At 44.3% G+C, this 26,689-nt stretch overlaps 1 protein-coding gene across 3 annotated transcripts in view; it reads left to right on the plus strand.

Moving 5' to 3' along the window:
• The first annotated feature begins 3,590 nt into the window (after positions 1–3,590).
• The window catches only part of nbr1b (NBR1 autophagy cargo receptor b), a 35,946-nt gene continuing 12,847 nt past the window's right edge, over positions 3,591–26,689 (plus strand). For 2 of the 3 annotated variants that reach the window (XM_069721986.1, XM_069721988.1), the window contains exons 1-15: positions 3,592–3,870; positions 7,841–7,903; positions 9,800–9,818; positions 9,937–9,959; positions 11,089–11,277; positions 15,736–15,813; positions 15,909–16,165; positions 16,296–16,421; positions 17,260–17,466; positions 18,832–18,991; positions 21,472–21,555; positions 21,705–21,890; positions 24,908–25,024; positions 25,662–25,737; positions 25,996–26,106. In XM_069721986.1, coding sequence (XP_069578087.1) covers positions 3,769–3,870; positions 7,841–7,903; positions 9,800–9,818; positions 9,937–9,959; positions 11,089–11,277; positions 15,736–15,813; positions 15,909–16,165; positions 16,296–16,421; positions 17,260–17,466; positions 18,832–18,991; positions 21,472–21,555; positions 21,705–21,890; positions 24,908–25,024; positions 25,662–25,737; positions 25,996–26,106 — 1,798 coding nt within the window. In that variant the 5' untranslated portion in view covers positions 3,592–3,768. Of the gene's footprint in view, positions 3,871–7,840; positions 7,904–9,799; positions 9,819–9,936; positions 9,960–11,088; positions 11,278–15,735; positions 15,814–15,908; positions 16,166–16,295; positions 16,422–17,259; positions 17,467–18,831; positions 18,992–21,471; positions 21,556–21,704; positions 21,891–24,907; positions 25,025–25,661; positions 25,738–25,995; positions 26,107–26,689 lie in introns of all 3 variants that reach the window. The other variant, XM_069721987.1, reaches the window with a different exon arrangement.

Genomic DNA, 26,689 nt, shown 5'->3' on the forward strand with positions numbered 1-26,689 from the left:
GCTCTGGTGGATCAGAGACTGCGTGCAGCCCGAATCCACCATCGCCTGATGTGTACCCCCCTGGATCCTTACTGGAACGCGACACGTCGCTCCTTGACCGGGATAGGGTGTTGGAGGGCCGTCACCCCGAACCGTCTGTCCCACCTCCATTAATGGACACTCCCTCCATTACTGTCCGGGCTGCCCACACCTCCAACACTCCTGCCCTGGTGGTTCAGGACCCCTCTGCAGGTTTGGAAGGGTGCCGGGGACAGCCGGGCCAGAGGAATCGGGGAATCGGGGGGGGTGTTAGTGCCGGCAGGGCCTGGGCTACACGCTGGATCCTCCTCCGCGGCCGACCGCCATCCCCCTGCCCGCTGGGATGGACCGCAAGGTGGTCTTCGGCAAGGGTGATGGCAGCCTCCAGCATCGACGGACGGTGGCAGCGGACCCATGCTGCTGTCCTGGTCAGCAGCCCCTCCATGAACTGCTCCATCACGATTTTGTCCAACACTGCCGGCGCTCCTCCTGCGCTCTCCGGCTGCAGCCATCTGGTCGCCGAGTCCCCCAATCGCTGGGTGTAGGCGAATGGCCGGTCCCAGGCCCCAGGCTAGCCACCCGGAAGTTCCTCCGGTGGTCCTCCGGGGACAGGCCCAGCCGGTCCATAATGGCCCTTTTTACGTCCGCGTATATGTGTCTGGCCCTAGGTGGCAGCCCCAGGGCCACTGTCTGTGCCTCCCCCATCGGGAGAGGCAGGAGTCGCACCGCCCACTCTGCCGCTGGCCAGGCACACGCCCCCGCCATTGCCTCGAACATCTCGAGAAATGACTGTACCTCGTCCGCCGGCGTCATCTTGTGCATCATCACCCCCGTAAAGGATGAGGGTCCCGGCGCCGGTGGGGCCGCAGCTGGCTGGGCCGCGAGCTGTTCCTAGGCGCGGGTCTGCCGCTCTGCTTGTGCTTGCAGCACCCCCAGGAGTTGTCAGTTTGCCTCCGCCTGCATCGGCATTTCACTCGGCTGTCCGCCTGTCTCCATGCCCCACATTGGGTGCCAGGTGTGTGCTACCGTGGGGGTTCCTCGTGGACACAGACGACCTGCTGAGTCACAAAGTTCGTTTTAAGTTACTTTATTTTCCTTAGACACACTCCACTGCTCTCTGCTCCGGCGCTCTCCTGCCCTGCCTCCGAGCGTCTGTCCAGTCGCTGTCTCTGCCCTCCTCCTCTCCAGGTCCTGCTCACTACGAGAGAAAATCATCCTGATTCAGTTCAGCTGCGCCAATTATCCTTCTCCTGGCACTGTTCCCTGAACCACTCCCCCCACTCCCTCCCCCCTGCAGCTGAGCTAACCACACCCCGCCACCACAATGTAATTTCAATTTCAATATTTTTGGCCAGCAGCTCTCCATCCAGAATCATTTCTGGCCCTTTAGAATTTGGATACCTCTGCTCTGGCAACCACAAGTAAGCTTTTACTCAGCGCAAAGCAATCTATAGGGATAATATGCAACTATGAGATCTTCTATGGAGCTTGGTTATTGAGGGCTTTGTATGTAAGGAGGGTTTTAAATTCTGTTCTTGATTTCAATCTATAATGGAAACCAGGTGATACTATGTCCCGCCCACCGTTAGCCATAAACTGATTGCACCACAGGCCTGTCAATCAAACAGACACACCCCAAAAACAGGTCTTCTTGAATCTTCTTTTCTAATGAATGAGGGATTATTTTCAGATGGACCTCCAGAAAACTAATAAGAAGGAGTGACTTTAGCTAACAACACCGAGATAACTGATGGACACATTTTATTCACTTTGGATTTGATGAGAGAAGTTGAATGGGAGTCTATGGAGCCGGAGGCTTTTTGGAGCCGACCTCTAGTGGCACTCGCTGGTATTGCAGCTTAAGACACTTCTGCATCAGAACCATTTTTCAGACCTGAAGCTACGAACACTTTTATATCCAGTCTGTTGGCTGGACAGTAGTGGAGGCAGGTGAGTGTAAGGACCCCCCCTACTAGGCTGGAAAAAGAGGAGGCTGATAGCCCAGCAAGCCTCCGAAGGGGGCTAAACCAGTTGCTGCGGAAGTGTGAGAATTGTGTGCATACTCAAATCAGGGGATGAGATGAGTGTTCCAAGAAACAAGGTTGGAGGTAGAAACAACGAAAATCAGCGTCCAATTCCTGGTTCAACCTCTCCGTCTGTCCATTGGTCTGTGGATGTAACCTGGAGGAGAGGCTGACTGTGGGCCGGACAGAACTTGGGAAATGAATTGAGGACCATGGTCAGAAACGATGTCAGATGGGATGCCATGGAGATGGAAATCATTCTGGACTAGGAGATCAGTGGTCTCACGAGCTGAAGGGAGTTTAGAAAGAGCCATGAAGTGGACTGCTTTTAACAACTGCTCTGTTAGGGTTAAGACCACTGTATTACCATGGGAGGAAGGTAAAGCAGTGCTATGACACCACTGTATGGAATACGGATAATATGCAACTTCATTATCTGATCATCAACGGCTTTTGCTGATGATATGAATCTCACCATGTTTTATCAGCAGCCAGTGCTCCTTCAATCAGTTACAAATATACATTAACAATATATCTGATCTAATACTGTAATAGAATACATGATTAATATCATTACTTATGCAATAACATTCCCCATTTAGCCTAAAATAATTCACATTTCAAAACTGATGGCCTATTACAAACCTGCTGTGTTTTTTCTCTGCCTTTGCGATCAATCTAAAATCAGCTGCATTGCAACATCATAGACAAATAAAAGTCAACAGAATAATACATTCTGTTCTTAATTCAGAAGTTACACACTACATTTTTATTTACTGTTTGAAATCCTCAGAAATGCACTATAAATTAATATCAATGTGTATCATAAAAGTAATGCCTTCTTACTGTAACTATAATTTTCTATTATACCAACTCCAAAATATCATTTCCCCACCTGAACGGTCCAAGATAACACTTGGACATTTACAGGTCAAGAACCAAGAATTAACTCCCCCCACCTCAAAAAGAAAAAGAAAAAAAGAAGAATGAAAAGCATCATCATTAGACCTAACCTTCTTATTCTACAACGTAGAATGAAATGACTTTAAGAAACTGCCATTTAGAATGAATAGTGTGCTTGTAGTAAACACTCGATGTTACTAACTTCATCCAATAGCGAGCCACACACACACACACACACACACACACACACACACACACACACACACACACACACACACACACACACACACACACACACATTCAATTTTATGTATTTATTTATTAATTCCGAGGTGTTGCACTTTTTGTTTTCCAATGGATGTCAGCAGCATGTCATGTCACGATGGAGTGTCTCATTTGATCTTTTATACCATTTCAGCCGTCATGAACTCAAAAACTCAAACACAGCTGTGACGTCAGCTACGTCAGTGAGGGGTCAGAGGTCAGGGTTCAGGGTGGACATTACTAAGTTTCCCCACTGTGGAATTAACAAAGTCTTCTTTGATCTTATTGGATTCTCTCTTCCTGATGTGGGTGGCGCCCGCCGTGTCCAGCTCTCTGAACAGCAATCAGAAGAAGAAGACGGAACTGCTGCTGTTCCGGACACGTGGTTGCGCGGTGGGCGTGTCCAGGGCGCTGATGTAAACACAAAATACGCCTCATCCCCTCGTAGGATAAATCACTGGATTGAATTGGCGAGATTAACCCAAATAGCCGTCGTTGGTGCGGGAAAACGCTTCGTGTCCGTCGTGTGTAATATGTTAAAGCATCGTCAGGCGACGCCATGGATTTCTACATCAATCTGAAGGTGAATTTCAGGGGAAATTCCAAGAATTTTCTCCTGTCGGGATCCGAGACGAAGAGCTGGGAGTCCATGGAGGCGATGGTAAGACAGACACACCAGCACAGGTCCTCTGTCCTGCATGCACTGGTCCCAGCCGCCTCGGATGGCGGTGAGGGCTTTGTTGGGTCGTGTGGAACCGACTGCTGCCCGCGTGCACGTCACAGGAGCGCGCACAGCTAATTCGGACAGCTGAACGACAGATTTCTGTGGAAAAGTACTGCTTGAAAGGAGAATATTGTCACTCCTGCACATCAGGGACAGGACATTCTCCAATATATCTAGTTTCTTATCGTCCAGTTATTCGACCCAGAAGCAGCTTTGTTGAAATGCTTCATGTTAACATGTATGAAAGCCGAACTCCTTTCTGTTCTTCATACACGTTAATTCAGCATTTCACATTGAATACCAGGTTTCCAATTGCTGAACATCAAATGTCGGCTATCAGATTCACTCAATGAGTTAAAGGGAAGGAAACAAGTGTGCCGTTTATTTATGTCCTGTGTAAGTGAAGTGGTGCTGATTGCAGCATTAGTCATGATTAAATGTAAAATAACCCTGAGATGTATTATAGTGCAGCTCTTTCATCTGGTCTCTGCCTTCCAAAGAACAAGTGTGTTCGATGTTTGAAATTCAAATGGTCGATGCTAAATGGACAGAAATGACTCATTAGAGCATTTTCTTTGTGTGGGGATGCAGGACAAGATGAGGATTGAGGAACTGCTCAGATTTGTTTCCCGTTGTTTTTACCTGTGTGAATTCACACTGTGACTCCAAACCTGACAACTACATTGGTGGGTAACACCATTTGATCGGGGTGCATTATTTGGCACAGCTGATTTGGAGATGCTGAAGTTTGCATCTGCTATTAGTTTAGCCAGGGTTGTTACATTTATGAAATTTACAATGTTAAGGCAAAACAGACAAAACTATTTTTCTGTTAAAGCTCTTTAACGTCTGTGTTTCAGAGAGACCATGTGGAGTATCAGAACACCACTGAGGGGTTTTACTTTGCAATGTGCATTCTGTGTCCTCATTTTCCTTTTGCATCCTGCAGGACTACTCCTGCCAACATTCTGTCTGTCCCACACAGTTTCCGGGCTCAGTGTCTTAGTATTTATTTTATTTTTTTACCTGATTTAAATTCCTGCCTGTTGTAAACTGTACACCTATTGCCAATTGACTTTTGTATTAGGCAGCGTTGGCACATTTTCCAGTGTGCCGTTTGGTGTGGCAACAGGCTAATACAACTCCATTTCTAAAAAAGTTGGGACGCTATGTAAAGTGTAAAGAAAAGCAGAATGCAATCATTTTCAAATCCCGTAAACCCATATTTAACAAAAAATCAAATGTTAAAACTGAGAAACGTTATTGTTTTATCAAAATTATGTGCTGATTTTGAATTTGTTTCAAAAAAAAGTTGGAACGGTCAACAAAAGACTGGAAAAGTTGTGTAAAGCTAAAAGAAACACCTGCTGGAACATCTGACAATTAATTATGTTACCATGGCAACAGATCAGTAACATGATTGGATATAAAAAGATGATTTCAGAGAGGCGGAGTCTCTCAGCAGTGAAGATGGGGAGAGGTTCACCACTCTGAAAGACTGTGTTGGAAAATAGTTCAACAATCTAAGAATAATGTTCCTCAACGTAAAACTACAAAGAATTAGTGGATTTCATCGTCTACGGTTCATAATATCATTAAAAGATTCAGAGAATCTGGAGAAATCTCTGAACACAAGGGACAAGGCTGGAAACCAATATTGGATGGTGGTGATCTTCGGGCCCTCAGGCAGCACTGCATTAAAAACACACTATTCTGGAGTGGAAATCACTGCATGGGCTCAGGAACACTTGTGAAAACCATCGTCTGTGAACACAGTTCATCGCTGCGTCCACAAATGCTGTTAAAACTCTCCAAAGAAGAAACCAGATAGAAACATGATCCAGAAACACCGCCGCCTTCTCTGGACCGAGATCATTGAAGATGGACTGAGGTGAAGTGGAAAACTGTCCTGAGGTCTGATGGATCACAAGCTGAGATTCTGTTTGGAAATCATGGACGCTGCATCCTCCAGGTTAAAGAGGAGAGGGACCATCCAGCTTGTTATCAGCCCAGTTCTAAAACCAGCATCTGTGATGGTACAGGATGTATTAGTGCAGACTACAGACTGGATATAAAACACTGATTGGATATAAAACCACAGACTGGATATGATACTACAGACTGGATATAAAACCACAGACTGGATATAAAACTACAGACTGGATATAAAACACTGATTGGATATAAAACCACAGACTGGATATGATACTACAGACTGGATATAAAACCACAGACTGGATATAAAACTACAGACTGGATATAAAACACAGACTGGATATAAAACTACAGACTGGATATACAACCACAGACTGAATATAAAACTACAGACTGGATATAAAACAGACTGAATATAAAACTAGAGACTAGATATAAAACAGACTAAATATAAAACCACAGACTGGATATACAACTACAGACTGGATATAAAACACTGACTGGATATACAACCACAGACTGAATATAAAACTGCAGACTGGATATAAAACACTGATTGGACATAAAACCACAGACTGGATATAAAACTACAGACTGGATATAAAACACTGATTGCTTTGCCTTTTGAGTTAAAATTTGTAAAAAAAAGAAAATGTGTATAATTCTCAAAAATAGATCATTTATGCCTAAATAAATTAAAATATGAGGTTGGTTATTTGGTTAAGGGTCTCATTGTTTTTGTCATTGCCTTTAAAAAAAAAAAAAAAAGAAGGTTATTCTTGCACCAGTTATCGGTGTTGATTTGTGTTAGGATCTGTGAGGAACCATTTGGGCACTACACCTCAGTGTTATTATAGTAGGGCAAACCCTGTTTCTGGAGAACAGCTTACGGGAGGAGCTGAGGAGACGCTCTAAACCCGCTGTGATGCTCTTTAGAACTGTGGCTGTGTGGCGGCCACTCCGCCCACACTGCTGCACAGAGTGCTGCATGCCTGTGTATTAAAGTTTATGAATATTAAATGTGTCACATTTCAAAATCTATACTATAATGCAAGGATGCCCCTCCTCGCAACCCCGAGCAATACACTCACCACGTCTGAAGCAGATGGAATGAATGGTTGTCAAGATGTGCGAGGGACAAATATATGAACATACAGACAAAGATTCCTTCTTTATGTATCTGAAGATACTAAAGGAGCATTTTTAACCAGAGGTCAAACGCAGAACCAGAGGTCAAACCCACAACCAGAGGTCAAACTGAACTAGAGGTCAAACTCACAACCAGAGGTCAAACCCAGAACCAGAGGTCAACCCAGAACCAGAGGTCAAACCCAGAACTAGAGGTCAAACCAAATCAGAGGTCAAACCCAGAACCAAAGGTCAAACTGAACCACAGGTCAAACCCACAACCACAGGTCAAACTGAACCAGAGGTCAAACCCACAGCCAGAGGTCAAACTCACAACCAGAGGTCAAACCCAGAACCAAAGGTCAAACCAAACCAGAGGTCAACCCAGAAGCAGAGGTCAAACCCAGAACCAGAGGTCAAACCAAACCAGAGGTCAAACCCAGAACAGCGGTCAAACAAAACCACAGGTCAACCAAGAACCACCCAGAACCAGAGGTCAAACCGAACCAGAGGTCAAACTCAGAACCAGAGGTCAAACTGAACCAGAGGTCACCTGCCCTCCCAGTCCCTGATCATCCTCAGCCATGCACAGACATTCAATCTGAGTCACTGAGTTCATTCTAATTAAAATGACTGTTACAAGTCTGAATGACTTTTCTCTCTGTCCCATCTGTAAAGGACAGATTTCACATCACTCTGTTCTTACCACATTTCTGTGTGTGTGTGTGTGTGTGTGTGTGTGTGTGTGTGTGTGTGTGTGTGTGTGTGTGTGTGTGTGTGTGTGTGTGTGTGTGTGTGTGTGTGTGTGTGTGTGTGTGTGTGTGTGTGTGTTCGTTCTTTGCAGGTGAAGCGCTCCTTCGGCCTTTGCAGCCTCCAGCTGACGTATTTCGATGAGGAGAACGAGGAGGTGAGATGCTGGTTGTCGTCACTCGCTGAAAAACTGCACATTTTCGCATTTTGGTTCTCGTCCGATTTTATGTTCATGCTGACTTTTACCAAATGAAGCAAGACCAGTCAATATGATGTTATACAGACAGACAGGTAACTCGGTAATTGAGCTGTTGTGACGTCATCTTGCATCATCAGTGCATTATGTGGGCCCATGAGGGGAAGAAATTGGTTGTAATTCCAGTAAATCAGTGTGTGCAAAATCAGGAATGACATTGAAACCACTGAAGCAGTAAGTAGAAAATAACAAGGTTGTTGTTTTTTAAGGATTTCATTGTTCAGCTGTTATTCAGTCTGATTGATTCAGGTGTTGATTTATTTAAATGGGATTTTGGAGACTAACTTGTGCTACTGTTGAATTGTACTGGGCTCTACGAATAGGTGTTCCTTATATTTTGTCCCTGACATTTATATGAATTGGACTGAATTTTATTTTCTTCAGTTTTAATTTTATGGCCGGTCGTTCTATGTATGTTCTCTGGCGGCACAAAGAGCTCACGAGGAAATAACTGCTTATAAGTATTATTAAGATGGAAATCATTTGCATGCTCTTAAAAAACGGCTGGAGACAGGATTAAAATCAGGACTCTTGCAAAAAAATATTTAGGGATCACTTAAATCCACAGAAGATAAAAATGCAACAAGCAGAGTTTTAACTTCCTGTGTGATTGATCAGGATTCAGTTCCTGCACCCTCAGTTCCTTTTAGGGCTGTGTTTTAAAATTTGATTTTCCAATTCAAATTGATGTTCACTTGAATTATCCGATATCGATTTATAAAATCCCAAGACCGATCTTTACATTTTTTCTTTCAATCTTTTTACAGTCTATGGCCTTGAACCGTAGATGCACGAAGCTTTAACCACATTAATCTCACGTGACCAGATGCCTCGTGCAATGAGATCTGGCACCTGAGTGATAACAAAGATCGCATACACTGTTCCACTGAAGACAAGTTTGAATTCAAATGTTTGGATGAATTTTGGATTTAAAAACTTTGAAAACAGAAAAATAATAACTCAATTCCACCATCCAGACATGCCTCTCCATGTTACAAATGCTTTTTATATATATATATATATATATACACACAAACATTTTAGTGACGTATCAATCCCAAACCTGAACACGTGAAACAAAGCGTCACAACTTCACTTCAGTCAGCAGATAGAGTCACCTGAACTTTCACACTCTTTTTCATTTCTTACTTTTACTTAATAAATGGTTTATGTCTTTAGGTTGCTCATTTTCTGATATATGCTGTATTTATTTAGTGTGTATGCCAAACTCTTTTGTTGATTGCACAAAAGGTTTGTGAGACAGTCACTGCAAAGTGTATATAATATACTGTATATAGTATATAGTATATGTTTATACTGTATATAGTATATACTGCATATAGTATATGTATATACTGTATATAGTATATGTATATACTATATATAGTACATGCATATACTGTATATAGTATATGCATATACTGTATATAGTATATGTATATACTGTATATAGTATATGTACATACTGTGTATAGTATATGTATATACTGTGTATAGTATATGTATGTACTGTATATAGTATATGTACATACTGTGTATAGTATATGTATATAGTGTATAGTATATGTATATGCTGTATATAGTATATGTATATACTGTATATAAATATGCTGTTAATCTACTTGGGCCTGAATCCCATCTACATGTGGGAAACAATGAAACAGTCAATTAAAGGGTCTCCAAGTTCAAGCTAAAGTTACCATGTTGACATGATATTGGTTCAGAGGCCTTTTGATTCCTCAAAGTGGCACAAACTGAAACTACATATTTACATGATCATCTTCTCTATTCCTCCAGGTTTCCATTAACAGTCAAGGTAAGTAAGCATTAATAGTCATAAGATGCAATATGCTAACAGATATTAAATCATTAAATAGATAAATTGTATGTTGATGTCATGTTAAAAATACGTGTTGTTTCTGCTTTTATTGCAGGAGAGTATGAGGAGGCTCTGAAGGTAAGCTGAATATAAGACATGTTAACTGTGTAATGATAATGTCTAGCTTGAGTCTGTATCATGTGAAAGACCTCCATTTGTTGGAGAGGTGGAAATATTCTTTTATACAACTGCTCCTATTGTACAGACCTACAACGTACAAGGGTGGATCGATAAGTTAGAAACTGTTCCTGTTGCGCACGTGAAGCGTACCGAGCAGCAGGACTCCATCACCTTAATGAGTCCGTGTTAGAAATGTTGTTGCTTGATTAAAACCAGCACCCACGTCATGCATGTTTTTGCGAGCGCTGGTCTGTGCGCAGGGAAATTTGGCATGACTAGATTTACACATAACATTTTGTGCCAAACTCTGGAAATTGGCAATGGAGTGCCTTAAAATGCTTAAGGAAGCCAACGGTTCTCCAACATGACAAACCAACCGCACAGTGAATTAGAAAACTCATCCACAATAAAACAATGGTCGCTCCAACCCCTACGCGCTGCTTATTCTTTCTGCTCCCCAATAATTTGTCACAAACTTTGATATGTGCTATCTGCTCAAATTTCAGGTGCGTATAACATTGCGGACACACTGTACCACTGCTCACGAAGCATGTGTCAGTCAGGTGCTGATTTTCATCAAGCGACCAGAGGTTCTGGTTGGAGACTTGCTCACTAAGGTTGCCGCTGCTCTGTGCGCCGTGCACGTCCTGCTGCTGCACATTGTTCACGCTCAACAGGAGCCGTCTGAATTTATCGATCCACCCTTTTACACAGCAGAGCGTCTCCTCCCCGCTCTTCAAAAACCTCCACAGAGAAGGGAGCATTATAATTAGATGTCCAATCACTGTAGCTGGTTGCTAAAGCCTAACCCTACCCCACACTTTATTTCAATGGGAAGTATACACTGAATACTAGCCTTAGTGACATTGAATATCCCTATGACATATTTATATGGTATGGCCATTGGCCACTTTTATTTCTGAGAGTTGGAATTGTTCTGTAATTTCTGTATAAATACAGCGGTGCTCCATGAGTTGTCAGGGAGGAGACCCCTTCCCTTTTTCGGACACCTCCTCTTTTTATGTTGTTGTTATAAGTAGAAAGACTCAGCTTTGGTAAGACATCAACCATTGACTTTTTTTCCCAGAGTGCAGCGAGGCAGGGGAACCGTCTGCACATGAACGTATACGAGACTCGAGGACAACCAGCAAAGGTCACCACCACCAAGGCCAGCGGAGCAGAGCCCAAGAGAGGCTTTAGACCCCCCCAGCACTGCCCCGCCCTGGCTCAGGTGGTCAGCCGCAAGATCCAGGCTGCGGTGCCCGAACAGAGCATGGTAGGACTCCTGCACACCACGTTTCACACCAGACACAGACTGCATTTCTTTGTCTGTTCACCAGTCACGATGACCCGTTTGCTCCGGTAAACGTCTTTGGTTGGTTTGGTTGTACGTTTAGGAGAGTTTTCAGCTGGATGATGAAATGTGATGCACTGAGTTTTAATGTATTTGTTTAAAGGGAACAGACTCATTGCACCTGCATATAGATAGATTTATTTCGCTACGGCAGCATTATAGATACAGGAAAAGCAATAAAACAACAGAGTAAAAAATATTAAATATAAAAATGCACAATATATACGATAAAATAATAATATTAAATTAACTAAACAATAGTGCAAGGATTTAAACAAACAAGAAGACAAACAACCAACGGTGTTATTGTTGGGTGATGGATTTGGCCAGAGGTGATAAATTGTACAGTCTTATTGCAGTGGGCAGTCATGGCGTCAATGGTGGAAAAGCCCTTTGATGTTGAGGGCTCTGTGTCCATGCAGCTCACCAGGGGGGACAGAAGGGGGAGAGGGGGGCAGCAGAGGTGTTTGGGAGGTGTGGTGTGTGGAGGAGACAGATGAGGGCTGTGAACTAAACTTGTTGAAGAAACAGTTTAGCTCATTGGCCCTCTCCAGGTTGTCTCCCTCCTTCATACCGGTTATTGCCTCCCTCACGTTGTTCTGTTGGAGTTTGGCCTCCAGCTTCCTCCTGTAGGAGTCCTTGACCTCCCTGAGCTTCTCCTTCAGGTCGTGCTGCACTCTCCTGATCTCCTCCCTGTCCCCAGACCTAAAGACTGCTTTCTTCTTATGAAGAAGCACTTTCAGGTCACTGGTGAGCCACGGCTTGTTGTTGGAGAAGCAGTGTCCAGTCCTGGATGGTACGGTGGTGTGTTCACAGAATTTGATGTATTCTGTGATACAGTCCGTCATGCTGTTGATGTCCTCCCCATGTGGCCCACACAGCACATCCCAGTCCGTGGACTCAAAGCAGTCCTGCAGGGCGTCTTTAGCCTCCTGTGTCCACCTCCTCACAGTCCTGGTGGTTACAGGCTGCCTCTGTACCAGAGGAACATACTTTGGTGTCAACAGCACCAGGTTGTGATCAGACCTACTAAGGGGGGGAAGGGCAGTAGTACTGTATGCATCCATGGCCTTAGCATACAGAAGATCCAGGATTTTATTGTTCCATGTGGGGCAGTTCACATATGGGTGAAAAGTTGGCAGAGCTTTATCCAGACTGGTTAAAGTCTCCAGTAACTGCCAAAAATGCACCGGGATGCTGAGTCTGAAGTTTGGACACAGTGGAGTGGGTGGTGTCCACTGCTGCCTCTACGTCAGCTGATGGAGGAATGTACACAGCGATAACAATGGCGGACGAGAACTCCCTCGGCAAATAATACAGACGCATCCCCACGGCTAGAAGTTCAATGTCCGGGCTACAGAAACGTTCCTTCACACACACGGTCGGGATTACACCACCTCTCGTTCACATAGACTGCAATCCCTCCACCTTCTTCTTACCGCTTGGCACAACGTCTCTGTCTGCTTGAACACTCCTGAAGAAGGGAACAGTCCTGAAGCAGGGAACGCTCCTGAAGCCGGGTACGGTCCTGAAGCAGGGAACGGTCCTGAAGCAGGGAATGATCCTGAAGCTGGTTACGGTCCTGAAGCAGGGAACGGACCTGAAGCAGGGAACTGTCCTGAAGCCGTGAACGGTCCTGAAGCCGGGTACGGTCCTGAAGCAGGGAATGGTCCTGAAGCCGGTTACGGTCCTGAAGCCGGTTACGGTCCTGAAGCAGGGAACGGTCCTGAAGCCGGGTACGGTCCTGAAGCAGGGAACGGTCCTGAAACCAGGTACCGTCCTGAAGCCGGGTATGGTCCTGAAGCAGGGAACGGTCCTGAAGCCAGGTACGGTCCTGAAGCAGGGAACGGTCCTGAAGCCAGGTACGGTCCTGAAGCAGGGAACGCTCCTGAAGCCGGGTACGGTCCTGAAGCAGGGAACGGTCCTGAAGCAGGAAATGATCCTGAAGCTGGTTACGGTCCTGAAGCAGGGAACGGACCTGAAGCAGGGAACTGTCCTGAAGCCGGGAACGGTCCTGAAGCCGGGAACGGTCCTGAAGCCGGGTACGGTCCTGAAGCAGGGAATGGTCCTGAAGCCGGTTACGGTCCTGAAGCAGGGAACGGTCCTGAAGCCGGGTACGGTCCTGAAGCAGGGAACGGTCCTGAAACCAGGTACCGTCCTGAAGCCGGGTACGGTCCTGAAGCAGGGAACGGTCCTGAAACCAGGTACCGTCCTGAAGCCGGTTACGGTCCTGAAGCAGGGAACGGTCCTGAAGCTGGGTACGGTCTGGAAGCCGGGAACGGTCCTGAAGCCGGTTACGGTCCTGAAGCAGGGAACGGTCCTGAAGCAGGGAACGGTCCTGAAGCCGGTTACGGTCCTGAAGCAGGGAACGGTCCTAAAGCAGGGAACGGTCCTGAAGCCAGGTACGGTCCTGAAGCAGGGAACGGTCCTGAAGCCGGTTACGGCCCTGAAGCAGGGAACGGTCCTGAAGCCAGGTACGGCCCTGAAGCAGGGAATGGTCCTGAAGCAGGGAACGGTCCTGAAGCCGGTTACGGTCCTGAAGCCGGGTACGGTCCTGAAGCCGGTTATGATCCTGAAGCATGGAACGGTCCTGAAGCAGGGTACAGCTGCACTGTGGTCCGGGAAATGTGAGTGCAGCCATGTCTCAGTGAAACACATGATGCTGCACTCCCGGTATTCCCGCTGGGTCTTTACCAGCGCGCCGAGCTCGTCCGTCTTATTGGCCAACGACCTCACGTTCCCCATTAAAATCGCCGGTACCGCTGGTTTATATTTCCTCCTCTTCACCTTCATCTTAGCTCCAGCTCTGCAACCCCGACGTCTTCTACGAAGTTCCTCCGGGATTTCAGGCCTCGCTCCGGGCAGCAGCAGTAGAGGTCTACTCAGCGCGATCAGCTGGTCGCTAGAGTAAACAATGCCCCCAGTCCACTATGCGTAGCTCTCCGTTACAAAGAGGGAAAAAAAAGTAACAGAAAAGCCATGAGAAAAGTGGAAAAAAAGTTTCGGTCCATTGCCTGACCGTCACTTAAGAAACGTGAAAGAAAAGCAACTCAGAAGAGAGGAGAAAAAAGAGAAAAATACTTCAAACAAAAACACACCCGGGGAGCTGCTGCAACAAACTGCCACTAGCATGGCACCATTTCCTGCCATATTAGCATTCCTTCTGTTGCTTCTGTCAGCAGTGAAATCACCAGTAAAAGCCAGTACACTGAACACCTGCATGTCCAACCCTTAACTGGTCCACTGATATTTGACAGATGAGGTAGAGCTTTAGCTCGTCAGCTGGGTTTTTTTTGTTCGCTCATGTTTTTTTTCCAATACATTTTCATCTTTCCATCCATTTGATAGACAATTTCTTTTTGGATGTTTCCAAACCGCAATCTGGCCTTTTGGTTTCGAGTCCTACCAGGAGTTTGCATTTTTTATTGAACTATCAGAGGTTCTCTTCATGGGTTGCTGTGTGATCACAATGGGCCATTTCTTTTCCATGCAAAGGATTTTCAGTTTATCCACAAGACCTGTGCTCCTAAATCTACTGTTTGTTTTTTTTAACTTGTTGTAGTTTTCCTGTGAGCACCTGTTTTTTTTTTTTTAGAATAGACTAAGTTTTTTAAACTCGCTAACTTCTGCCACAGCTGAACATGAATGAGGACCCAAAAGCATAAAGATACAATTGTTGTAGATGTACAAAGTTCAATGAAAACACGGGTTGAGGCAGGAGGGCGGTGGTGGAGGCAGGGGGGAGGCAGGAGGTTGATGGTGGGGGCATACTTTCGTATAGTACTCTTATAAGTTAGTACACTTTCGTATAGTACTCTTATAAGTTAGTATACTTTTGTATAGTACTCTTATAAGTACTGTACTTGTACTCTTATAAGTATAAGTTAGTATAGTACTCTTATAAGTTAGTAAACTTTCGTATAGTACTCTTATAAATTAGTATACTTTCGTATAGTACTCTTATAAGTATAAGTTAGTATACTTTTGTATAGTACTCTTATAAGTACTGTACTTGTACTCTTATAAGTATAAGTTAGTATAGTACTCTTATAAGTTAGTAAACTTTCGTATAGTACTCTTATAAATTAGTATACTTTCGTATAGTACTCTTATAAGTATAAGTTAGTATACTTTGGTATAGATCCATTAGATAAATAATAGGCCTCCCTGGAGGAGTATCTAAATGGTGGTCATGCTCTTGCTTAGTAATCCGTCCTGTCACCGAGGATGTGAAGAACATTCCTCTCAATGTCTTCTGTGTTTTAGCAAATGGATTACAGAACAATTTGTGATGATACAAGTATTTATGGTTATTCAATTGCCTTCAAAGGCCTCTTCCTTTTTTTTCCTGCATCAATATTGTCTTATTCTGTTGATCAGGTGATCATGAAAGAAGTGAAGGGGACCAAAGAAGAAGACAAGACACCCCCAGCCTGGTTTACCTCGTACATGGAGAAGGTAAAGAGCCAGATGGAGTGTTTTTCAGCAGTAGTTTTTCTGCTGGAGGATCCCACTGATTTCTAAGACAGCCATTCCCCCCTTCGTCCCTCCAGTTTAAGGACCAGGTGGTTCGCGAAGCGGTGGAGAAGATCTGCCGGGAGTTCTCCGGACAGTGCTGCATCCACAAGCCCCTGGGAGGAGGAGGGGGAGCAGCAGGGGGTGGGGGAGGTAGAGGTGAAGTAGGAGGAGAAGCAGAGACTCAGCAGGTGCCTGAGGTTTCCTCCTCCACCCTGCCTGGAGCTCCATCCTCTTCCACTCCTCCCTGTTCCTCCTGCAGGGGGCAGACCACCGGAGGAGGCTACCAGTGCAGGTCTGTGATGTTGGCAGGGCTCTTTGGATGACTGAATTATAGACACAAGTGCAAAGTCCTAAATAAAATTCTCGCATGACCATTCTTCCCTAATAATGTACTTTCCCATCCCTCTTCCCTCCGTCATCAGTGTGTGTACCTCATGTACTCTGTGCGAGCCGTGCAGCTTCTCTCATGATCCCAGTCACAACCTGGTGCGAGCCAGGACTCCTTTGTCCATCCCGGAGCACGGATCACCCGCTCCAGACCACAGCAGGTAGGACACCACTGTGTGATTACCAATGTTTCAACCCTGCTTCCATTTTTCATATTTTAAAATATTCTATTTTTTTTGGTTTAGAATTTTTGATATAATGTTTAGCAGATGTCTGGTCAGACAGATCTTTGTTGTTTGTGTTTTTACATAGCATGGCAGAAGCCTCGTGTCTATGATCGATAAATCATTAGATTATTACTGGAAAAATGACTATATTGTGGCTGTTTTACTGTGTATATATGAATGTACTAAAAACATCGGTGCTATTGTGCGATGGAGAGGTTGTCTAATTGCACTCTACAATAATTCTGCCCTACTGTATATTTGTACTTTGCAAAATATGAAACATCACTGGAGAAAATTTTATCCATCCATCCATTGTCTATAACCGCTTTATCCTGAACATGGTCACGGGGGTGCTCCAGCCTATCCCTCAGGGCAAAAGCATGGTTCGCCTGGATAGGTCGCCAGTTCATCACAGGGCCAACACGTAGAGACAGACGGAAACAAAGACCATTCACACCTCATGGCAATTTATAGAACCACCAATTAACCTGAGACTCATGTTTCTGGATGGTGGGAGGAAGCCGGAGAACCGAGAGAACCCACGCAGGCACACGGAGAACATGCAGACTCACACAGGAAGGCCCAGGCCTGGAATCGAACCCTGAACCTTTTTGCTGTGAGGCGACAATGCTAACCACTGCACCACTGTGCCGCCCCAAAATTTTATTGGAATCGTTTTTGTTATTTTAGCAAGAAAAAAGTTCCACAGGGCGTAGTTTTGGACATCTACCTGTGGCTGTGGTCATTTTCATCTGCGTCCATTGTTGTGCAGGTTCTACAGGCGAGGCGACCGCAGTTTCCGGAAGGCTGAGAAGCAGCGGTTAAAAGCAGAGAAGCGCCTGCTGAAAGCCGAAGTCAAAGAGATCCGGAAACAGCTGAAGATGGAGAGGCGGGGCATACAGTGGAGCTCCTCCCACAGAGATGGAAGCTCCTCCCCTGTCCTTCTGCAGCCCCGAGCAACCCAGCACAACAGCCCTGAGTAGGTTACTAAAAAAAAGGAAATTTTCCAAGCTAGTCATGTTAGATTACAAGCTAGAGAAAGAGACATCCTATTTATACATCTCAGTAAATAGAGAAAATAATTTTCTTTGTGATTCCCAACTCGTACAACTTGCCTGGGATGTTTGTGGAAACGTTGTGGAGTAGCTCAAGAAAATAAAATGAATAAAATGTTAAAATAGATAAATTAACAGTTAAAAGGAATACTGAAAGTAATGGATGAATGATGAAATAGCTGAGAGTACTAGATATACATTCCAGAGAGTAAAATATAATGGATGAAGTTGTAATAATTCACCTTATTTAAAAACTTTTAAGGGGAAAGCTACAATGCTAATTTTCTAAGAAGCAGGCGGACCTGATACACTGTAAATGGACGCCGCCGGCTGACCTCCTAAACAACTGAAAAACTCCAGAAATAAACAAAATAACTTCCCGTCTACCTCGCCATGATATCAACAACAATTATACATTAACCAAACTGACACAAGTAGGTTGCCAATTTGCCATTTATTAAAGAAAATCGAATTAGGTCACATCCCACCTGGACGGGTTGCTGAAACACACCGAATGGATAAATGGATCCAAACTGCCCCCAAAACAAAGGGATGACTGCTGAATTTTCGCTGCGGTTCAATGCCACAATTAAAAGCTGTGCAGATCTCCCCACCGCCGTCCGTCCAGAAGATAGAACCCCATCCTGCACTACACATTCTTGGAGATTTAGGCATAATCCAAAAGTAATAATCCAAAAAATAATCCAGGCCCCGGACACGCTGCCAGATAACGACACAACACCCATTCCTGCAGGAACGTCACTTCCCTTCTTTCATAGATTCCGATGAAATAGAAAAGTAAACATAAAGGCCCATATTCCATATCCGTGTAGATGCGACAGGCCTCTGATAACATATAGCACTTAAAGTGATAGCAAAATGAACAAATTACATGTCCCCATTACAATCACAATATAAATGGTAAACTAAGGTGACCCTTACAAAGTGTTACAATAGGAAGCTATTATTAAATTAAATTAAAATAAAAGGTTAAAATAATATGTACGACTGAGAATCTTTACAGGCATAGAATGAATATAGGGTTGACAAACATAGCTGAAATGTAACAGTTGGAATAGTTTGCTAGAAGCAATGGATAAAATGCTTTAAATAAATGTTGTGGGAGTAGAACTGACAAAAACAACCTATTGGTAGATGCTGTTGTAGATAATTCCAGGTGCAACACATTGCTGTCGTCTAGACATAAAAATGTTAAAGTTATGAAAAGTAACTTTAAAACGTGCAACTGAAGAGAGAAGCAGGATAAAAGGATTTCCTTTCCTGCCCAGGCGTCCGAAGCGGCCCTGTCCACTGGTGGTTCCGGCCATGACGGCTGCGTTTCTGGACGAGAACCTTCCTGATGGAACCCGGTTGCGCCCCGGTACCAAGTTTATCAAGTATTGGAAAATGAGGAACACTGGAACTATCAGCTGGAGCGCTGAGACGAAGGTAAGAACCCGGTTTTTCTAAATTCAGACAAAACTGAAGGTACTGACCTCAAACATCTTAGAGTCTTAGTTCCTCTGGCATTGATGGCCTTTTAATCCTCCACTTCTACTGTGTGAAACTGTGGAGTTGCTTTTGACCAGGTATGTATGCTCTTTAATTCACACATAAAACAAGTCTCCAGGACAGACGGTGTTCGTAAAACAGGAACATCCTGTCTGAGCACAATTCTGGAAAGTTCATTCCCGTATTTGTTACTTGCAGGCTGGACTGTGGACCATTTTCACGACAAAGATTTTGACCTTTTGTTGTAGAGAAATCACAGGTGTTATAATGATAACTCAGCTCAATGAAGTGTCGAGTAAAACAACATGCACAAAAGCTGCGCTTTTCTTACAATGACAAGTCAAAATACCTTTTTTAATTTGAATTCCTTTTTATCAGGACGTTCCAATTACTCTCTGAAAAGCCTCCAGTTGGAAGGTGTGCAGCAGGAGAACTGCTAATTAGCAAATGAGATCACATTTCCCCCCAAATCAGCTGCTTTATTGACTTCCTACTGGACATTTACAGCTGATGTGGTAAATATGCTGTTCCTACTTTTTTGAAAGACGTTCCTGCCATCAAATTGAAAATAAGCATATTTTTCACTTCAACATGTGATATGTTGTCTTCGGTCAATTTTCAATTAAAATAGTTTAATATTATCTGCCAATCAGCTGCTCAGCCTTATTTATTTTTTTTTAAGGTAAATGGCAAACAACTTTTTGCGCATTACTGCAACCTTCTGGCAGTAGTAACGCTGTACAACCAGACGCCAGACAATACGAGGGAAAATAATTGTCACAAACGCTCCTTTTATTTTAAATTTTTCGTCAAAAATTCTGAAATCGTGACCCCTCTGACTGACAGGCGGGCGGCATATGACCGCTGAGCCTGCTTCAGTCGGAGGTTTCTTCCTGTTAAAGAGAGTATTTCCTTCTTTCTGTTGGAGGTTTCTTCCTGTTAAAAGAGTTTTTCCTTCCGTCTGTTGGAGATTTCTTCCTGTTGAAAGAAAGTTTTTCCTTCCTTCTGTTGTAGGTTTCTTCCTGTTAAAAGAGAATTTTTCCATCCGTCTGATGGAGGGTTCTTCTGTTAAAAGAGTTTTTCCTTCCCTCTGTTGGAAGTTTCTTCCTGCTAAAAGAGTTTTTCCTTCCGTCTGTTGAAGATTTCTTCCTGTTCAAAGAAAGTTTTTCCTTCCTTCTGTTGGAGGTTTCTTCCCGTTAAAAGATAATTTTTCCTTCCTTCTGTTGGAGATTTCTTCCTGTTAAAAGAGAGTTTTTCCTTCCTTCAGTTGGAGGTTTCTTCCTGTTAAAAGATAATTTTTCCTTCCTTCTGTTGGAGATTTCTTCCTGTTCAAAGAAAGTTTTTCCTTCCTTCTGTTGGAGGTTTCTTCCCGTTAAAAGATCATTTTTCCTTCCTTCTGTTGGAGATTTCTTCCTGTTAAAAGAGAGTTTTTCCTTCCTTCAGTTGGAGGTTTCTTCCTGTTAAAAGATAATTTTTCCTTCCTTCTGTTGGAGATTTCTTCCTGTTAAAAGAGAGTTTTTCCTTCCTTCAGTTGGAGGTTTCTTCCTGTTAAAAGATAATTTTTCCTTCCTTCTGTTGGAGATTTCTTCCTGCAAAAAGAGTTTTTCCTTATGTTAAAAGAGAGTTTTTCCTTCCTTCAGTTGGAGGTTTCTTCCTTCCTTATGTTGGAGGTTTCTAACTATTAAAGGGAGTTTTTCCTTCCTTCTGTTGGAGGTGTCTTCCTGTTAAAAGAGAGTTTTTCTTTCTGTTGGAGGTTTCTTCTGTTAAAAGAGAGTTTTTCCTTCCTTATGTTGGAGGTTTCTTCCTGTTAAAAGAGAGTTTTTTTTCTTCTTCCTGTTGGAGGTTTCTTCCTGTTAAAAGGGAGTTTTTCCTTCCTTCTGTTGGAGGTTTCTTCCTTTTAAAAGAGAGTTTTTCGTTTCTTCCTGTTAAAAGGGAGTTTTTCCTTCCTTCTTTTGGAGGTTTCTTCCTGTTAAAAGATAATTTTTCCTTCCTTCTGTTGGAGGTTTCTTCCTGTTAAAAGAGAGTTTTTTCCTTCCTGTTAAAAGAGAGTTTTTCCTTCCTTCTGTTGGAGGTTTCTTCTGTTAGAAGATAGTTTTTCCTTCCTTATGTTGAAGGTTTCTTACTTTTAAAGGGAGTTTTTCCTTCCTCAGTTGAAGGTTTCTTCCGTTAAAAGAGAGTTTTTCCTTCCTTCTGTTGGAGGTTGTTCTCCCTTAAAGAGGAGTTTATCCCTCCTAGCTCATGTGGGAATTGTTGATTTGTTGAATTGTTGGTTTTCTCTGTATAATGCTGTAAAGTTCTGCTTTAAGGACTTTAACGTGTTAAGCGCCTTGAAATAACCTGTTGTGATTTGGTGCTTTATATGTAAAATAAAATAGAATTTAATTGATCCTCATATTATATGTTGTTTGTTGGTACAGCTGAAGTTCATGTGGGGGAACCTTGCGGTGGGATCTGGGGACCGGTGGAGAGAAGTTCCCATCCCCCTGCTGCAGCCAGGACAGGTGAGTGGAGGGAAGTTCTCATTTTCACCTTTTTTGGGGGGAAAAGCACCATGAATTTGTTACCTAGATCCGATTTCAGTCTTCCTTTATCAGATGGATGCAGTCAGCTCCTTGCCACTGTGCTCTTCATGTGGTGTTTGTGTGTCCAGGTGGGTATAGTGAGTGTCGCACTGTGTGCACCTGCGCTCGAGGGCTCCTACACCTCCCACTGGCGTCTGGCCCACGCCGGCGAGCAGTTCGGACCGAGAGTGTGGTGCAGCATCGTGGTCGACCCTTTGGCCCCGGCGCCCATGATGGCGGATGGGATACTTGTGTCACCCTGTGTCACACCTCAGGTACCGCAGGATGATTGGACGAGTGAAAGCAGAAATCCTTAAAAATATAAAAAGTGTAATAAATGAAAGAAATTTATGAAAGTACATCATTGTGTAAATACACAAATATACACTGCTCAAAAAAATAAAGATGTAGCAGGTCTGAGCTACCGCGGGGGTTCTTGGAGACAGACGACACGCTCAGTCATACGTTTGGATGTAAAATGTCTTTATTTGTCCGGCCCACACAACAATGTTTCTGTGCAACCGCATTCCTCTCGCCTCCTTCTCCCTGCTCCCCTTTATAGGGGAGAGCTCATCAGTTCACATTCAGCTCAGCTGTGCTCATCACACCTACCCGGCACTGTTCCCTGAACCACTCATCCCACTCTCTACCCCCTGCAGCTGAGCTAACCACACCCCGCCACCACAAAAGGGAACACTTAAACAACTCAATGTAACTCCAATCAATCCCACTTCTGTGAAATCAACGTGTCCAGTTCGGATCAACACTGATTGTGGATCAGTTTCACCTGCTGTTGTACAAATGGAACAGACAACAGGTGGAAATGAGGCAATTATCAAGACAACCCTATAAAGGAACGGTTCTGCAGGTGGTGACCACAGACCGTTTCTCTGTCCTCGTCCTTTCTGGATGATTGTTGGTCCCTTTTGCATTTTGCCAATGTCCTCACCACTAGAGGGAGCATGAGGTGTCTCCAACCCACAGAAGTTGTTCAGGTAGTGCAGCTCATCCAGGATGGCACATCAATATACACTGTGGCAAGAAGGTTTACAGTGTCAAGAGCACGGAGGACATACCGGGAGACGGGCCGGTCCACCAGGAGACGTGGAGGGGGCCGTAGGAGGACAACAATCCAGCAGCAGGACCGCTATCTGCTCCTTTGTGCAAGGAGGAACAGGAGGAGCGCTGCCAGAGCCCTACAAAATGACCTCCAGCAGGCCACTAATGTGCATGTTTCTGCTCAAACTGTCAGAAACAGACTCCATGAGGGCGGTACGAGGGCCCGACGTCCACAAGTGGGGTCTGTGCTCACAGCCCGACACCGTGCGGGGAGACCGGACTTTACCGGAGAACACCGAGATCGGCAGCTTCCCCGTCGGCGCCCTGCGGTCTTCACGGATGAGAGCAGGTTCACACTGAGCACATGTGACAGACGTGACGGAGTCTGGAGACGCCGTGGAGAACGTTCTGCTGCCTGCAACATCCTCCAGCGGGACCGGTTCGGCGGCGGGTCAGCGACGGTCTGTGGAGGCGTTTCTTCGGAGGGCAGCGCAGCCCTCCGTGTGTGAGCCAGAGGTACCCTGACTGCCATTAGGTCCCGGGATGAGATCCTCAAACCCGTTGAAGACCATCTGCTGGTGCAGCGGGTCCTGGGTTCTTCTGATGCAGGACAATGCTCGGCCTCATGTGGCTGGAGTGCGTCAGCAGTTCCTGCACGATGAAGGCGTCGACGCTCCGGACCGGCCCGCCCGTTCCCCAGACCCGAATCCAATCCAGCACATCCGGGACATCGCGTCTCGTTCCGTCCGCCGACGCCACGTCCACCGCAGACTGTCCGGGAGTGGACCGATGCTTTGATCCAGGTCTGGGAGGAGATCCCTCAGGAGAACATCCGTGGTCTCATCAGGAGCATGCCCAGGCGTTGTAGGGAGTGATACAGGCACGTGGAGGACACACACACTACTGAGACTCATTTGGACTTGTCTTCAGGAATCTCCACAGAAGTTGGATCAGCCTGCGATCTGATTTTTTTTACACTTTTATTTGGAGTATGATTCTAAATCCAGACCTTCATGGATAATGATTGTGATTTCCATTGATCATTCTAATGTTATTGTTATGTGGTGGGTGTTTTTCCAGGACCCAAATGCAAGCTCACAGACTCGAGGTATAAGTTCCAAAGTACAGTCTTTATTGTAAAAAACAAAAAAACAACAAACCAAAAGGTGGCACCGATCGTGTCCACTTGCGTCCAGTCGGGAGGGCAACTCGACCGACAGCTCCAGGGGGACACGGCTGACAGGGCAGCCGGCAGACCAGCGGAAGGGACGGCGTCAACAATCCTCCGAGCCGGGAGGGCAACTCCACCGACTGGTGACTTAGACAGGGAATATCCGCAGGAGACACAGAGGCCGGAGGAACGGGAACAGGACTGACGGAGAGCTGACGGAGGACGGACGGGTGACTAACAAAAATGAACCGACAACCAGAGTTGTGCAGGGGCAGGTTACATATAGTCTGGGGAGGTGATCAGGGAGATGCAGCACACCTGCAGGTGGTGATCAGGGGTGAGTGGCTGCATCTGCTGGACCGGTGAGGGGCGTGGCCACGGGAGGTGAGGGGCGTGGCCACAGACAAAGACAGGGGACACAGGAGGAGAGGTGATCGGGGGCAAAACGGAGGAAAAAACTGGACTCCTGACAGTTATTTTGTTCTCAGCACATTCCACTATGTAATGAATAAAGATTTGAACTGGAATATTTCATTCATTGAGATCTAGGATGTGTTGTTTAAGTGTTCCCTTTATTTTTTGGAGCAGTGTAGATACATGCATACTCACACTAGAGGCTAGCTGAATTATGGGCCGGTTGGCCTTCCACAGACATGTCAGAATTTCAACTTTCATTTTTCCTTCTAAAACATAATGCAGAAAAAGATCCTCAGAGTAATTTAGAAATTGTTCAATTTTTGTGTTTTTTCTTTTTTTAAATAGATAGTTATTCATTATTATTACATTTACATTAAAATTCCCAGTTTCAATGCAGCAATATTATTTTGGGAAAATAAATTATTGTAAAACTATCAAATATTTAAATATCCTGTCTTCATTACATCTCTTTGTTACAAGGGTTTGATAACCACATTTCTATCGATAGATCATCATCAGAATTCTTTTTTTTTTTTTTTACTTTTTAATATCTGTTTTGGCATCGGCTGGGCTCTAACACTTCCACAGACATGTCGTCCATCTGTTTGTAGAGATGTCTGAAGTGATTCCTGTTTTTGTTTGCAGGGTAAGAACCCAGCATCAGTGGAGGGAAAAGCTTGCGCAACTTCTCGGGAGCAACCTTTAATGTCAGTTGACCAAGAAGAGTACTTCATCCCCTCTGTGGACCTGCTCACTGCACAGGTGACATCATCTGCAGTCATGACACTGAAGCTGTAGCTTAAGTTTCCTTTTTCTCCCCATTCTGATTGGAACACCTGAACCTGCTCCAACCAAGTATCAATCCAACCCAACTCTCTGTGTACAGCTGATTAAAATATGTGTAATGACAGGTCACATTTTAACAATAAGTTAATGTAAGTATACACTTGTATTGTATGTAGTATATTAAAGGTCCCATATTGTACAAATTCAGATTTATATCTATGTCTTTGGTCATGAAGCAGGTCTTGGTTCTTCATAAATGCAGTTTTTTCAGTTTGTGATGTCACAAACTCCCGCTCATGTTATATGTCCGCCCTCAGCACAACCCTGTCCAACATTTTACTGCCCCGTTGCAACATTATGGCATTTTGTTTTTACTTTAAAACAAATATATATGTATGTCTAAATTCCTTTATTACAGTCATACTTTTGATGATTTTATCTTCAAGCTTCCTATTTTTATGACTAACATGCCGTGTCATGTTTGAGCAATAACTTTACAGTGATGTAAAACAAAACAGCTGAGTATCATCCAAAAACATTGCTCTCCTACATTTCCCATAATGCAATTCAAACTCCTCTTTAATTAGTTACCTGTTGTTTTTGTATCTGTCAGGATCTTCTGTCTTTCGAGCTGTTGGACATCAACATTGTCCAAGAGTTGGAGAGTGTCCCAAACAACACGCCTGCTGGTGAGAAGAGTTCACAGTGGTGAAGGTTTTGGTGGTGGGCTCAAAAATATGTAATTCATGGACATGAGAATCGTGGTTATGAGATTTATTTTTTTTATCATGTTGGGAGTATTAAGTTTACATGAGACATGAAGACATCTGCTTCTGCTGGTTCTTGCTCTCTCCATTTAAATTATCGAGGGCATTAACTCTCTGAATTAGTGATCCATCACTTGAGTTCAGCTAAAATCCTGTTTCTGTGCTCTTCCTCCAACCCAGACATGACTCCCTGCATGTCACCTCAGCCTCAAGATGGCCACCTGCAGGACAAGAGCAGCTCCTCTCTGGATCTCATTCAGGAGGAGACTGAAATCATCAATAGCATTATGGGTAATGAAGGTTTCTCCTTATGATTTCTGATGCCTCAGCACTTCCGTAGCCTGAGATATTATGTTTTTCAGTTGTCTGTCTGTCTGTCTGTCCCGTGCACGCGTTCGATAGATCCAAAGGATGAACTGATACGATTTTGGGGGTCAAAGGTCACGGTCAAACATTTACTTGGACTCAAGGATGAACCAATTACAATGTGGTGAACTAAAGGTCACTGTGACCTCACAGAACATGTTTCTGGCCATATGTAAATAATTCATGGGCTAATAACGCAAAAATTCTACATCGAATACGATATAAATCGCAGTGATAACATTTTGTATGGTCAAAGGTCAAATTTTCTCATTTTTTCTGGCCATTATTTAAAACCATAACTCAAATCATGAGCCATTGTGGAACTAACCCTCTAAAACTTGAGACTTGACTTGGACTTGTGACTCTAAAGTCTTAAAAACAGTTCTGTCACATATCGAAGCGTTAGAAGAAGTTCTAAACTTGTGTTGAAACTTCTCATATAAACATCTGAGTTGGGAGTTTTATTAAACATACATTCTCACACCTTCACGCACAGAAAAATACTAAA

This window comes from Brachyistius frenatus, unplaced genomic scaffold, assembly GCF_029030835.1.
Source record: "Brachyistius frenatus isolate BFR_SWC_R1_liver_20210118 unplaced genomic scaffold, ASM2903083v1 Contig_280, whole genome shotgun sequence".
Lineage (NCBI taxonomy): Eukaryota > Metazoa > Chordata > Actinopteri > Embiotocidae > Brachyistius > Brachyistius frenatus.